The sequence below is a fragment of the Xenopus tropicalis genome, chromosome 2, assembly GCF_000004195.4.
Source record: "Xenopus tropicalis strain Nigerian chromosome 2, UCB_Xtro_10.0, whole genome shotgun sequence".
NCBI classification, from domain to species: Eukaryota; Metazoa; Chordata; class Amphibia; order Anura; family Pipidae; genus Xenopus; species Xenopus tropicalis.
Genome location: NC_030678.2, coordinates 98,074,256 through 98,088,222, shown reverse-complemented (window position 1 = coordinate 98,088,222; position 13,967 = coordinate 98,074,256). Strand labels below are relative to the sequence as shown.

The 13,967-nt window shown below is 39.2% G+C and overlaps 1 protein-coding gene across 2 annotated transcripts; it reads left to right on the top strand.

Annotated features, from left to right (window-relative positions):
• The first annotated feature begins 2,538 nt into the window (after positions 1-2,538).
• On the top strand, positions 2,539-13,594 carry sumf2 (sulfatase modifying factor 2). 2 transcript variants are annotated; one of them, XM_018091238.2, is made up of 9 exons: positions 2,539-3,153; positions 4,075-4,231; positions 5,050-5,164; positions 6,536-6,580; positions 6,899-7,049; positions 7,154-7,209; positions 9,129-9,213; positions 9,849-10,011; positions 10,675-11,007. In XM_018091238.2, the coding sequence occupies exons 1-9, from the start codon at positions 3,000-3,002 to the stop codon at positions 10,682-10,684; spliced, it is 936 nt and encodes a 311-aa protein (XP_017946727.1). In that variant the 5' UTR covers positions 2,539-2,999; the 3' UTR covers positions 10,685-11,007.
• The last annotated feature ends 373 nt before the right edge of the window (positions 13,595-13,967 follow it).

Genomic DNA, 13,967 nt, shown 5'->3' with positions numbered 1-13,967 from the left:
AGTTGAGAAACTCGCCTCAGGCGGCAGAAGCGCCCCAGTTACCAGGGGCGGCAAAAAGCCGCTCCTGGTAACTTTTAGAGTCGAATTTCCGTTTTTTAAACCGGAAATTCGGCTCTCCTAGTGCAGAGAGCGCAATTGCGCTCTCTGCACTAGCGATCTCACCGCCCCCGGACCTGCTCCTGCGCTCAGAAGGTAAGCGCTGGGGAGCGGGGGGGGGGGGGGCGGCATCCAGGAGCTGCCTCAGGCGGCGATATGCCCAGAATCGCCCCTGCAATTTACGGTTGCCCTGCACTGGTGAAACTGGTGTTTTTGCTACATAAATGCTGCTATAGTTTATAAAAACAAAGCTGCTGTGTAGCCATGGGGGCTGCCATTCAAGCTGGAAAAAGGAGAAAAGGCACAGAATACATAGCAGATAACAGATAGGACACCATTGTATTCTACAGATTTTAGCTGTTAGCTGCTATATAACCCGTGCCATTTCTCTATTTGAATGGCTGCCCCCATGGCTACACAGCAGGGTATTTATATAAACTCTAGTAGTGTTTCTGTAACAAACACACAAATTTTACCAGTGCAGGGCAGCAGTACAATATAGTTTAATTTCTTTGATATACACATTTCACAATACACATTTTCATGCTAAAGCCTGACCCTTGTTTATGCTCAGCACTAGCCCTATTGAGATAAAATTCCTTTGAACTGGCCCTTTAAGGTGGGATGGCATGTTGCCCGTAATAGGGAAGATTTATCGTGGGTGACTAATGTCCCCATGTGCCACTGCCCTAAGGACTTTTGTCAAGGTTATAACTTGGAAGGTACAATAGCAACTCTACTGGCAATTAGCTTTGAACTGGCTACTTTAAAGTGATACTGACACCAGAAAGTAAATCTTTTTTTACATCTATCATAACATTGTCTTTGCAAGAACTTTATAATTTTGCCATAAAAATATTTGCCTGAGGCATTTACATAACCTGTCTGATCCCCCGTGTTCCCCTATAAGGGGGCTGCCATATTTGTGCAGCAGGAGGCCATTAGCATTAGAAGCTATAACTGACAGGCTGAGAAGGGACAGTCAGGTTGGCAAAACAGTCAGGTTTAGGAACTTCAAGTAACAATTACTTACAAAACCAAACCTGTCAGCGAAAAACCGTCAACATGACCTATAGGCAACTTTTTATGTACATTCATATTTTGAAAAGTAGTTTTTTCATGTCAGTATCACTTTAATGGATCAGTCTTATCTGACCCAACACATTGGTGGCTAAGTTGAGAAATGATCAGTTTTTTGGCAACCTGTACCCAGTGTAAAGAGGATCTAACTAAATTCATGTAAACATACTAGGGCTGCTTCCCTGAGCATTTTTGGAATGTACATTTTTTTTAGTGGTTTCTTGGGTATTTGCAGTTTTAGACGACTAATACCAGACTTTCCACTTACCAATTCTTTCAGAGTAAGGTTGCCACCTTTCAATTCAGAGCAATCCAGGCAGGCTGGATGACATCAGGGGGCATGCCAATGATGTTTGGGGGAGTGACTATGACATTTAGGGACAGGCTATGATGTCCTTCAAGGTTTTAAAGGAGACCTATCATATAAAAATTAAGCGTTTACCAGTAAATTATACTCCTCTAAATATAGAAGGATTGTGCTTAAAAAAAAGTTGTGTTTCAACTGATTTATTTAGAAATTCCACAAAAACCCCCACTTGTCCAGTCCATCTGTTTCACTTTCTGCTGGCTGAATTCTCTGGGTGTACAGGGGAGCCACAGATACACTGTAGGATAGGAACCAATCAGCAGTTAGGCTGACCTGATAGGGAACTGAAGCCTGTCTTTTGCGAGTGTGAGTACAAGGCTGTGATTGGCTATCCCTCCTGCTATGCTTCTGGCAGGGTATGTTAGGACACGCCCACCCTTCATTTGAAACACAGACAGAAAAGTGATACGATCTATAGGGAGCTCCAATAAAGGGGTCATTTTACAGATAGGATTCATTTTTAGCCCAAAGTGAAACCAGCACCATATATTATTCATAGCTGCCAACAAAATTAGGGTTTTTTTCCATTTATCCAATATGTCTCCTTTAAAGGAACAGTAACACCAAAAAATGAAAGTGTATAAAAGTAGCTAAAATATAATGTGCTGCTGCCCTGCACTGGAAAAAGTTGTGTGTTTACTAAGCTGCTATGTAGCCATGGAGGCAGCCATTCAAAGGAGAAAAGGCACAGGCACATAGCAGTTAACAGATAAAACACTATTGTATTCTACAGAACTTATCTGTTATCTGCTATGTAACCTGTGCCTTTTCTCCTTTTTTCCAGCTTGAATGGCTGCCCCCGTGGCTACACAGCAGCTTATTATATAAATTATAGTAGTGTTACTGTAGCAAACACCCCAGTTTTACCAGTGCAGGGCAACAGTGCATTATATTTTTATTACTTTGAAGCTCTTTCATTTTTTGGTGTTACTGTTCCTTTAAGACAACCAGGCAGGCAGTTTTAGACCAGACAGGTGGCAACCCTATTTCACAGCCAAAATGTCAGAGAGCCAAGGATTAAATGACTATGCAGTCAGTGCACTTTCAGTGTCTCTGGCAGGGAGAGCAGAAAGCCTTGTGTCAAACTACAAATATATCAAAAGTGCACGCACACCAAATTAAGTAGCATACAGAATCAGCGGCATATCTTGGGACCACAGACACACATAAATATGCACGGCCATGGTGGCTCTGGGAAAAGTAAGAATAGCACAGGCACAGGCAGCAAACATGAACTGATTTGTTGGTGCAAAGCAAAAATGGGTTTACTATCACCCTCCCCTTTTTACACCGCTCAAATCTGGTTCTGTTCCAAATATTCCCGATAATCATTGTAACTAGTATTCGTATCCTCAGTAGCAGTGCAGATCCCAGATAGCTAAACTTTACCACAGTAAGAGACCTATTCCTCCAGGGAGATGGCGTTACAAAGTGTACACTGAGTTCCCCAAGTAACATGGCGGCGAATTTAGCTTCCGGTTTAAAAAGGTCATGTTGTGATAAAGCCATTGGCTGGCAGAGTTATATGTCAGTACGGAATAGTTCAATCGTGAGAATGAGCGGTACAATTGTGGTTCTGCTGGGTCTGGTTGTTTTAGGGATAACGCAGGGTGAGTGAAACTAGCAGCAATCTGGTCTGTGTGACTTTATTAATGCGTTTGGTTGTGATCCGCTTCCCTTAATTGGCGCTGTTATGAATGTAGTTTATTAACTACTACACTAGAGCAGGTATTAGTGTGTTAGTGAAACATCTGGGATTTTGGTTATTCATCCTGTGACCCTTCATCTGAATTAGACTGCACTTCCCAGTGAGGTCTTTACTTGTAGTGTGATTCTGAGAGCTGTAGTTCTGTTACTGCTGGCTACAGAAGGTTGGTTATATTAGGGAAAATACATTATACACTTTTATACAAAAAAACTCTTAGGTTGTTGTGCTAAGGGCTACATAATTTAGCAGGATCACCGTGGGTTGCAATAGATGATTCTCCTACTGTGCATCTAATGCATGCTGGCACATTTTCAGGTGATATTCACTCAGTGATCATCCTAGGTGCTTTGATTGATTTTACTTTTTTTGTTCTTTTAAACATAAAATTAGCTTTATGAATACACTTCAGTAACCACTCTAGATCTGTATCAAAGAAATGCATTTCATCCAGAGTTTAAGGGCTCTGGTACACGGGGAGATTAGTCGCCCGCGGCAAAACTCCCTGCTCGCGGGCGACTAATCTCCCCGAGTTGCCTTCCCTCTGCCATCCCACCGGCGAACATGTAAGTCGCCGGCGGGATGGCAGACGCGGCAAGGCGATTTCGGGAAATCGCCGAAAAAGCCTCGCGAGTCTTTTTCGGCGATTTGCGCGAAATCGCGCCGCCGCGTCTGCCATCCCGCCGGCGACTTACATGTTCGCCGGTGGGATGGCAGAGGGAAGGCAACTCGGGGAGATTAGTCGCCCGCGAGCAGGGAGTTTTGCCGCGGGCGACTAATCTCCCCGTGTACCAGAGCCCTAACCAATCCTGTTAATCCCCAACAGGCCACGAAGATGCTGATAACATGGTACAGCTTGATGGAGGACAGTTTGATATGGGAACAAAGGCCTCTGATGGTAAAGATGGTGAAAGCCCTGTCAGGCAGGTGAAAGTTCTGCCTTTTGCTGTTGACAAGTATCCAGTTACCAACAAAGATTTCAGGTAGGATCACATATTGACAAAACCAGATATTCCCTAACTCACAAAATAGTCTTACCAAAATGCTTAAGTTGCTCCCCTGGGTTCTATATCTCACATACAAATTAAAATCAGCAAATGAAAGTGAAAGGAGCAGTGCTGTGCTGGCACAACATATGGGACTATGGTGTCAACATATGGGACTATGTTTCTACTATAATTGATTATACATGATCACATACAGCTAATAATGTCTTCCTTAATAGTGCCTGTTGTTAGTACAGGTATGGAATCAGTTATCAGGAAATCTGTTATCCAGAAATCTTCAAATTATGGGAAGCGCATCTCTCATAGAATCCAATTTAATCAAATAATTCATTTTTAAATGATTGCCTTTCTCTGTAATTATAAAACTGTACCTTTTACTTGATCCCAGCTAAGACATAATTAATACTTATTGGAGACAAAACAATTCTATTGGTTATTTTTAATGTTTACATTATTTTTAGTAGACTTTTGGAGGCCCAAATTACGAAAAGACCCCTTATCTGACAAACCTCAGGTCCCCAGCATTTTGCATAACAGGTCCCCTACCTTTATATGTTACAGCAGTATAGGATTCAGACAGTACAGTATTACATTTTTAGCCAGAGTTGGAGATGCAAATATACCCATTTTATACATGCTCCTAAAAGGTTATACCATCAAAAATATGTTTTAGCTAAATTGCCTAACCATATCTAAAATATTATAAGTACACATTCATATATGATTGATATGTGTCTGTATGGTTGCTATGTGATATATATTGATATATTTCTATTAATATTTACTGATTACAGGGAATTTGTGCGGGCAAAGAAATACAAGACTGAAGCAGAGGCATTTGGGTGGAGTTTTGTATTTGAAGACTTTGTATCAGAGGAACTGAAGAAAAAAGTTACTCAGAAACTGGAGGTAAATAATGATGCTCTTTCAGCTTCCTTTATGAAACTAACCTCTATGTCCCTCAATTATCAGAAGTTAAACAGACAAGCAAATAAGTAATCAGCATGATTAGAGACATTTACATAAATACATAAAAACTTACTCATGTTCTATTCATTCCTATGGGATTATTAGAAGCGTATCTATCAAATGGTGAGTTCTAAGTTTCACACATGTATGAATTGAACGTGGGTGAGTTTTTATGTATTAAGCTCTTAACTCACATTTTAATAAATCTGTCCCGTAGAGTAGTGTGATGAAATAAGCAAGCTGTTTTTTTTCTTGATCAACTAAGAAATACTAAACAGTTTATTATTATTTAGTTTTCTCAAAAAGAACCTCTATATTGTTATGGACCTATTCATGTGCAGCAGGACTGCACCAATTAAGTCTTTTTATCTCATAATGATCTGTTACTTCCCTATGGCAGAGAAAGGAAGTTGAAGTTGAACATGTGTTTGATTAATAATATGCTTTATTTATAGCACTGGCATATTCCACAGAACTTTTACAGAGATTATACATCACATCACATTTAGGCACACACACTATGGGCAACTTTATCAGGAACTGTTCCTATATGTTTTTGCTGGGATTAAATTTAAGACCCAAGCTCTGCAAGGCAGCAATGCTAACTTCTGTGCCACTTCACTCCCTTTATTAACTTTAAAGGAGAAGGAAAGGCTAATAAAGAGTGAATCACAAGCTGCAGGCATACCTTCAGTTTTCTCAATAGTACCCTTAAGTCTCCCCATATTTCTCTTGTTCAGATGATCAGAAGCCTCATAGGAAAAAAAAACGCTGACCTCTGTAAAGAAATAGCTGCTGAAAGAGCAGGGAGCTTTTAAACCCCAGCTTTCATGTGTATGCTAATGAGCTGGGGTTTAAAAGCTCCCTGCTTTCTCACTAGAGCCTTTTTGAGCTAAAGGTAGGTGCAACAGGGTCTTACTACTCAGTCACATTGTTTGCTGGGGGACTTTATTTTAATTGCATCACAGACTCAATGTCATTAGACAGTGTAGGACTCGCATACAATGAGGGGCCTTGACATGGCACGTGAGCTTACATATTTTGGCCTAAGTGTGGTACTAACGCCTCATTCTTTGTAAAAAATCATTTTTAAAGGCAAACTAAGCGCTGGCAATCTTTCTTTCTCTTTGAAAATCCTATTGGACCGCCTCAATAGAGATCCTTACAGATTGAATCTCCAGTAAGAAGTTAAAAGTATAAATTAAAAAATAGCTTTTGCAATCTGGTTATATAAGTACAAACAACCTAATATATTATACTATTTATCAATTTTGTCTTTTCTTTCCTCTCTTTTTACCTTTTGCGTAAAAGTCAGCTCCATGGTGGCTTCCGGTAGAAAGAGCTTTTTGGCGTCAGGTAAGAATTTTAGCTTTTGTTTGTGCCCTTACGTATGTTTGGTTGTTTCTTTAAGGCTCTGCTAACTAACAGCCCACTGATATAGCTTTGTACTGTATTTGGAATCACACCAAATATCTGTTTTGAGTTATGATTAAACTAGAAATATAATATACCTAAATGGACCATTTTTATAAATTGGTAGTTGAGTAATTGACTGAGATGGAGGCACTTTTAATTTTGAGGGATACAGGAAGACACCAGTCTGAATAGGGTCACAATCAGCAGCTTTAATAAAATGATAGGGAAATTCTGAACATTTCTACTTACCACTTCCAGCCTGCCGGCCCCGCATCAGGTATAAAAGAGAAGTTGGACTACCCTGTTGTACAGGTTAGCTGGAATGATGCACAAGCATATTGCAAGTGGCTTGGGAAAAGGCTACCTACAGAGGAAGAATGGGAATTTGCTGCAAGAGGAGGACTTAAGGGTATGTTAGAAACATTTAATTTGTTTTTTCTAAATTGCTTTTTTAAGGTGAATGTATTTCTAAATAATTCAATATCTACAGATGATAAAACTATGTACTTCCAGGTAAAGTGTATCCATGGGGAAATACATTTAAGCCCAACCGCACCAATCTCTGGCAGGTAATTAAAATATATCTTTGTTTCTCTTTTACTGTTACATGAGGTAGAGGGACCAGCATATGCATTCTCATCTGTTTCTGAAACTACCTTGTGTGACACAGTCTTAAAGGGCACCTGTGGCATAAAAATTATCCCCCTCCGACTGCTGCTGTGGGCTGTCAGACACTGCAGCGGGTTCCTAAACCCAGTGCAGGCAGTCATGCTGGGACACGCACATGCAAATATTGAGCACGTTTTCCCACAGGACCCTTGCTTAGGATAAAATTTGGTTGGCTCTTATTAAGTGCATGCACATCAGCTGGATTCTGTATTATGCACATGTGCGTATTGCACTAGTATCAAATATAATGATAGTTTACCCCAGTCTGCAGCTGTGGTGGGAGGACTGTGTAAAGGTAGCCACACACGTAAAGATCTCTCCAAACAAGTGGATCTTTCCCTGATATTGCCCACACTGAGCTGGGCGATATCTGGATGATCTGATTGTTTGGCAGTGTCCCTAATTTTTAATTCATAGTGTTATTTTGTTTGGTCCAGTTCCTTGTATGCTACAGTAATGATCGTTTTACTTTAAAGGGGAGGTTCACCTTTACATTAACATTTGGTATGATGTAGCCATTCATATTATAAGATCATTTGCAATTAGTTTTTATGTTTTTTTTTAATTATTTAGATTTTTTTTTTTCAGCTGCTCTCAGATTTGGAATTGCAGCAGGTATCTGGTTGCTAGGGTCCAGTGTACATTAGCAGCCAGGCAGTGGTTTGTATGAGAGACGAAAAGGTGAGGGCCTGAATAGAAAGTTATATATTTAAAAGTAACACTAACATTGTAGCCTGACGGGAGTAAAGAGGCAGAAGAAAAGCACAACTAATTCAAAAACTGAAATAAAAAATGAAGATTAGTTGAAAAGTTGCTAGGAATAGGACAATGCTAAAAGTTAACTTAAAGATGAACAACCCCTTTAAGCATTTTCTGAAAGCACTGTTACAATATCACAGTAAATGCTTGTAAGTGTGAAGGTTACAATAAAACATTTCACACTGAAACAATTTGTTTCAGCTAGCTCAACCTTGATTTTTATCTGCTGGAAAATACATTTTCATTAAAAAGATACTCTCATGTTACAAGGTCATAAACATTCTGCATCCATTTGTTGCTCTTTTTGTGATAATCTTCGTTTCCTACATGCTTTATATACTTTTGTAACACTGATTATAATATTGCATTGTAATTGCCAAGCCTCCATATACACAAGTGTTTTGTTTTTAAAGTACTCAAGTCAAATTCAGTTTCCTTTTGGTTTGTATTCCTGATAATTAAATACAAAATATTTAACTTGAGTACCTGATTTATTTTTGAGACTGATAACACACGTAATTCTATTTGCTGGCATATTTCACCTGGCATAAAAACACATAAGATAGCCCCTGCTTCTTCCCATTCACTTCTGACAGCACTAGTACTCATTTTTGTCAGCCCTAAGATGCCCTAGGAAGAACAAGAATTGACACTGCCAGCATTTCAACAATTACTGGGGATTGGTTATGATAAATAAAGAATCACCCTGTTTAATGCTTGTTGCTCCTTTTACTTTAACCTGTGTGATAGTTGCAATGTTTGCCTGATGTTTTGGCTAATTAAACCAGCAAAACTGGAGTACACTGGAGTTTCCATCAACTGGTGAGGTGAGGTTTGCTGCAGGGTGACCATGCCTCAGACACAGGTTATGCTCCTTCATATGAATAATTGTTTATACAAAGCACATAACAGTTCATTTGTCAGAGATGCATTGATGCAATTAGATCCCTGGATTTATGCACATTTCACCTGATTTGTTGTGTTTTCAAATAATATTTTGCCTGGTGCTACCCAGCCTTTCAGACTGAAGTTTGTTTACTAATGAGATTTTAATGTGCAGGGCACATTTCCTGGAATGGACACTGCAACAGATGGTTATCATGGGGCATCTCCTGTAGCAGCTTTTCCTGCACAAAATGAGTATGGTAAAGAAATCTTTCTTGTAAAATAAAAGAACCAATGTTTTGTAGATTCCAGCAAAATATGTATATTTATAAGTTTCCTTTGTTATTATTTCACTGTTTGATGTACTTTGGATATGTAATTAGCTCTGATTGATAACTGATGTGGGCAGCCAAACTGCATAGGCTTTTGGCAACCTTTGATTAATTACAAAGGTCTCCTTTGTGTATGGTTTCATGCTTTCACAACTTTTTCTTTAGATTTAATTTTTTTATTGATTTATGATGCTAAGAGTACAGTCATACTGACTGTATACAGGGCTGGATGAATTCACTACAGAGCTCCTATTGTGATTTAATTTTTAATATAGTGGCAACAATATTCTGCAGCACAAAAATGTATATCACATTTATATGAAGAACATTATCATTCCTGTTGGTGTATGGGAGGAAACTGGAGTACCCAGAGGAAACCTGTGCAACAATGTGGATAAGAGAATAACTCCTTGTAGATAATGTTTTGGCTGGGATTGAACCTAGGGGGCAAGGCAGCAGTAATGACCTTTGCACCACCAACATCATGACAATATACCTGCCTTGATGTGTTTGCCATACATTTATCCTATCATGAAATTATGATCTTTTGTGTTTTTTATTAGGCCTGTATGACATGCTAGGGAACACGTGGGAATGGACAGCCACTGAATACACATCTGCTAGGGCTCAAAAGCAAAATAAAGAGAATATGTATGTTCTCCGTGGGGCTTCATGGATTGATACTGTGGATGGCTCAGCCAATCACAAAGCACGGGTAACAACCAGGTAACTTGCTAAGCACCTGTTTACAGTTCTGGATTCTGTGAAGGGAATGTACTAAGCCCACTGTTGTCCATATTTTTTTTGCATTGGCTGCTCATTTTGTCATCACAAAACACTGATGTAAAGGGGTGTTTATTAACCTGGTCTGCACCTGCAGGACCCATGCACAGCTGTTGCAAACTAAAGTAGAGCAGTACTTATTTATTATATTTGTTAGGGGCAACACTATCCATTTATATAAGAAGTAAACCTGAAAAAACAAATATGGCTGGAAATGTTGCATTGTACATACTAAACTTGCTGCACCAACAAGATGCAGAATTTATATTTATAATAGTACTCTTTAAGGTCTTCAGACAAGAGCTCCCCATCTTAAATTTTGTTAGAAGTGTCAGTGACAAGAATATATATAATAAACAGCACCATTTGGATGTACTGAGATTAAAAAAGCCTTTATTCCATCTTGGCTATAGCCTAGTTTTGTTGAGAAACTAGGCTTAGGGGTCATGGCAAATCATCTAGCAGAAAATGAGGGTTGCCTTGTCTCATAAGTTGCTTATTATATTGTAATGCAGCTGTAAATGGTTTTAAAGCTGCCATGTAATGAGGGTCTGAATGAATTACTTATCAGCCTTATACTGTTACATTTATATTCTATATATACAGTATATTGTGAGTTGGTCCCTAAGCTCAGTAACGGACAGCAGCACCGAGCATGTGCAGTGAATCGGCAGAAAAGAAGATGGGGAGCTACTGGGGACGTCTTTAGAGGCACAGATCTTTACTATTAAATTATGGTGCAGAATTTCTACATACTTTGTTAAGCTTAAGTTCTCCTTTAAGTTATGAAAAAGAAATACATGTAAAAGAAAATTTCCTTTGAGGTTAAGCAAATTTATATTGTTTTGCATTGTTGCATTGTTACTGCACTTTTATAAGGCCATTGTAAAAAAAAAAAATTGCTCTAATAAATACTGTTCCTATTCTTGGGGGCCAATTTACTACTTTTTCCTGCTTTTTTTCTTTAAATATCTGGCACTGGTTGTTCAAAGGTTAAGAGTAAGGCTGCATTATCCCCTTAATCCAGTGTTTCTCAACCTTCCTAATGCCGTGACCCTTTAATACAGTTCCTCATGTTGTGGTGACCCCCAACCATAAAATTATTCCTAAGACCATCTGAAATATGTGTTTCCGACTGTCTTAGGCGACCCCTGTGAAAGGGTCATTCGATGCCCAAAGGGGTCCCGACCCACAGGTTGAGAACCACTGCCTTAATCAGTTAGATTTGCTTCTCTTCCTCTAAACCACTCGCGCCCCTTCCTTTAGGCTGTTGGCTTGTGGGCATGCCCAGTTCTTCCCAGCTCAGATTGCTAAACACACTCCCCAGTCTAGCAGCCATTGAATACATTGCATTGCTGGTTCCCATAGAAACTCAGCTCTAGCTTTCTGCTCCTATTTTTTTTTTCTTCTAACCTCCTCTTGAGCTCAGCTTAACCGTTACCGTGCTCAATCCAAGCAGAACTTTTTCTCAAAGTAAGTTCTGCCTGTGTGAACCTACATTATTGATAAAATGTATGCTAAATATGGGTCTCTGTGCATGTATGCTGTTTGTAGATTTAAATGTAATGATGATATGTCAGAGGGAAAATGGCTACAGGGTGAAAGCTGCTATTTGAAAAATGTGACGGCACTGGCAAACAGAGGGGATATATGCAGTACACATGATGCCATTTGGGTGGGGGTGATATAGTACAATGTAGGTTTTACTTGTCCTTTAAACTGGACAATAAAGTTTTTATATGAGCTGTCCAGTTTAAAACTGCCACAGACAAACACAGACAAAACTTTCCTATCTGATCCCTGAATTGGGCCATCCCTGCCTGTTACATCATCACCCCACCTCTGATATCATCCCTCTGGCCCTTGATGTCACTATTTCTAAATACAATATGAAATTGTTTAGTTGTTATAAGGCAAAAGTTACACTATTACTGGATCCCCTTGCTTGAGACCCAAAACAAAGCAGCAAGTCTGACTTCTTGCCAGCAGGATAGCTGCTAGGCTGATTTGGAAACAATTGTAACAACATGCACAGCTCCCGGGTGCAGCTGCTGGCTTACAAGTAGAGTAACAAGTCTGCACAAAAGCTGCTAGGCAAACGGTTTGAAACTATTGTGACTACTCACAGCTCAGCTCCCAGGTAATACTGAAAGTTTGCAAAGGTACTGGTTGTGTAAGAGATTTGATTGAACTGGCAAAGGGGAGTGCACCTAGGGGGGTTTAAGAAACCTATGCCTGACTCTGATAGGCTGCGTGGCCAGTGCATGTTAACTCATTCCTCACCAGCCAGCCAACAACTCACCCTGCAATCCTAACATTAGTAGTGCACATATTCTTCTACCCATTTTCTCATATTGCTGATTGAGACTGGGATCTGTTTGCTAGACCAGGGAAATCACTAAGTGGCACAATCAACCTATTACACTTGAGTATTTCTGAGTTGATTGCAGCAGGATACACATAGCTAAGTTGTAAGCGTTTAATAAGAAAATAGGATAAATGCAAAAAAAAAACTGCGGGGTTAAATCAGAATAATATTCTAATGTGGTTTTTCTTTGCTTTTCTTTTTATAGAATGGGTAATACACCAGATTCAGCCTCAGATAACTTGAGTTTCCGCTGTGCAAAAAACAGAAGGAAATCTAAAACAGAAGACAAAATGGACTTATGAGCAAATTGTCTTTAAATGACGAATGTGAAATAAAAGAGGGTAACACAGAAGATGCAGTATTTTTGCAAGACTGCAGGTGTTTCCAGACCACAAACTTCTTATTGAGGATAAGAATTCCGAGCAAATCTGTAGATGAAGACATTGATCACATGTAAATAAGCCAACCAGCTCCAAAGAGCATAATATGTTTTGCTGTACGCAATGCAACTACACACATTTTTCACTGTAGAGACTTTTTCACAAAGTAAAAGATTTGCATTTTATATCATTCCAATGACAACAAAAGTATTAAAGATTGTAATTATGAATTTTAGCACAATGCGATTGTTGCTTATGCTAGTTGTTTTGAGTGACTTACATATGGGGGGGTGAAATTAAAGCTCACCACAGAAAAATTCACTCACTCTCCATTCCTAAGGGATTTTAGAGGGATATTATTTGATGGTGAACTTTAACTTTCATCCATTGAATAGACTTCTAAAAATCCCATAGGAATAAAAAGAAAGTGGTTAAATTTTTCAGTGGTGAGCCCTGGTTTCAGACTGATAAATTTGCTACCTAATGTCAAACTGCTGCTTTTCTTTTCTGCAGGAGAAGGCCTTCCTATGAGCAAGAGATCGAAGAATACACAACTGTATCTGAAAATCAGCCATGTTTTTCATGGAGCCATCTTTCTTTTTAGATACTTGAATGCAAAATCCTTTCATTTTGGGTGTTACTGGCCTTTCTTATTTATCCTGGTTTTTATTTGGCTTACTAGAATGTTCCAGACTTTTGTTCTGATCACTCCCCAAGCTGTGCAATTGGAAATACTAAATTAGTCTTGAACACAAATAAAACTGTTATTCCCCCCCCACCCGTGACAAAACTGAACTTTGTTCTGATCACTCCCTAAGCTGTGCAATTGGAAATACTAAATGCTACTAAATATTCAGGGGCAGATTTATCAAAATGTGAGTGTAGAGCTTAATACATAAACTCACCCAGTTTCTATTCATTCCTATGGGATTTTTAGAAGCATATTTATCAAATGGTTCTAACTTTCACCTGTACATAAATACACTTCCCATAGGAATGCATGTTGCATGCAAAAAGTGTATATATTATAGAACAGTGATCCCCAACCAGTGGATCATGCGCAACATGTTGCTCGCCAACCCCTTGGATGTTGCTCTCAGTGTCCCCAAAGCAGGTGCTTATTTGTGAACTTCTGGTTAGGAGTAAAACTT

Excerpts from the sequence above, each read along its gene's own strand:
- sumf2 (XM_018091238.2), top strand. The coding sequence starts at position 3,000 with ATGGCGGCGAATTTAGCTTCCGGTTTAAAAAGGTCATGTTGTGATAAA. Across the intron at positions 6,581-6,898 it reads AAAGAGCTTTTTGGCGTCAG|CCTGCCGGCCCCGCATCAGG; the intron begins GTAAGAATTTTA and ends TACCACTTCCAG. Across the intron at positions 9,214-9,848 it reads TCCTGCACAAAATGAGTATG|GCCTGTATGACATGCTAGGG; the intron begins GTAAAGAAATCT and ends GTTTTTTATTAG.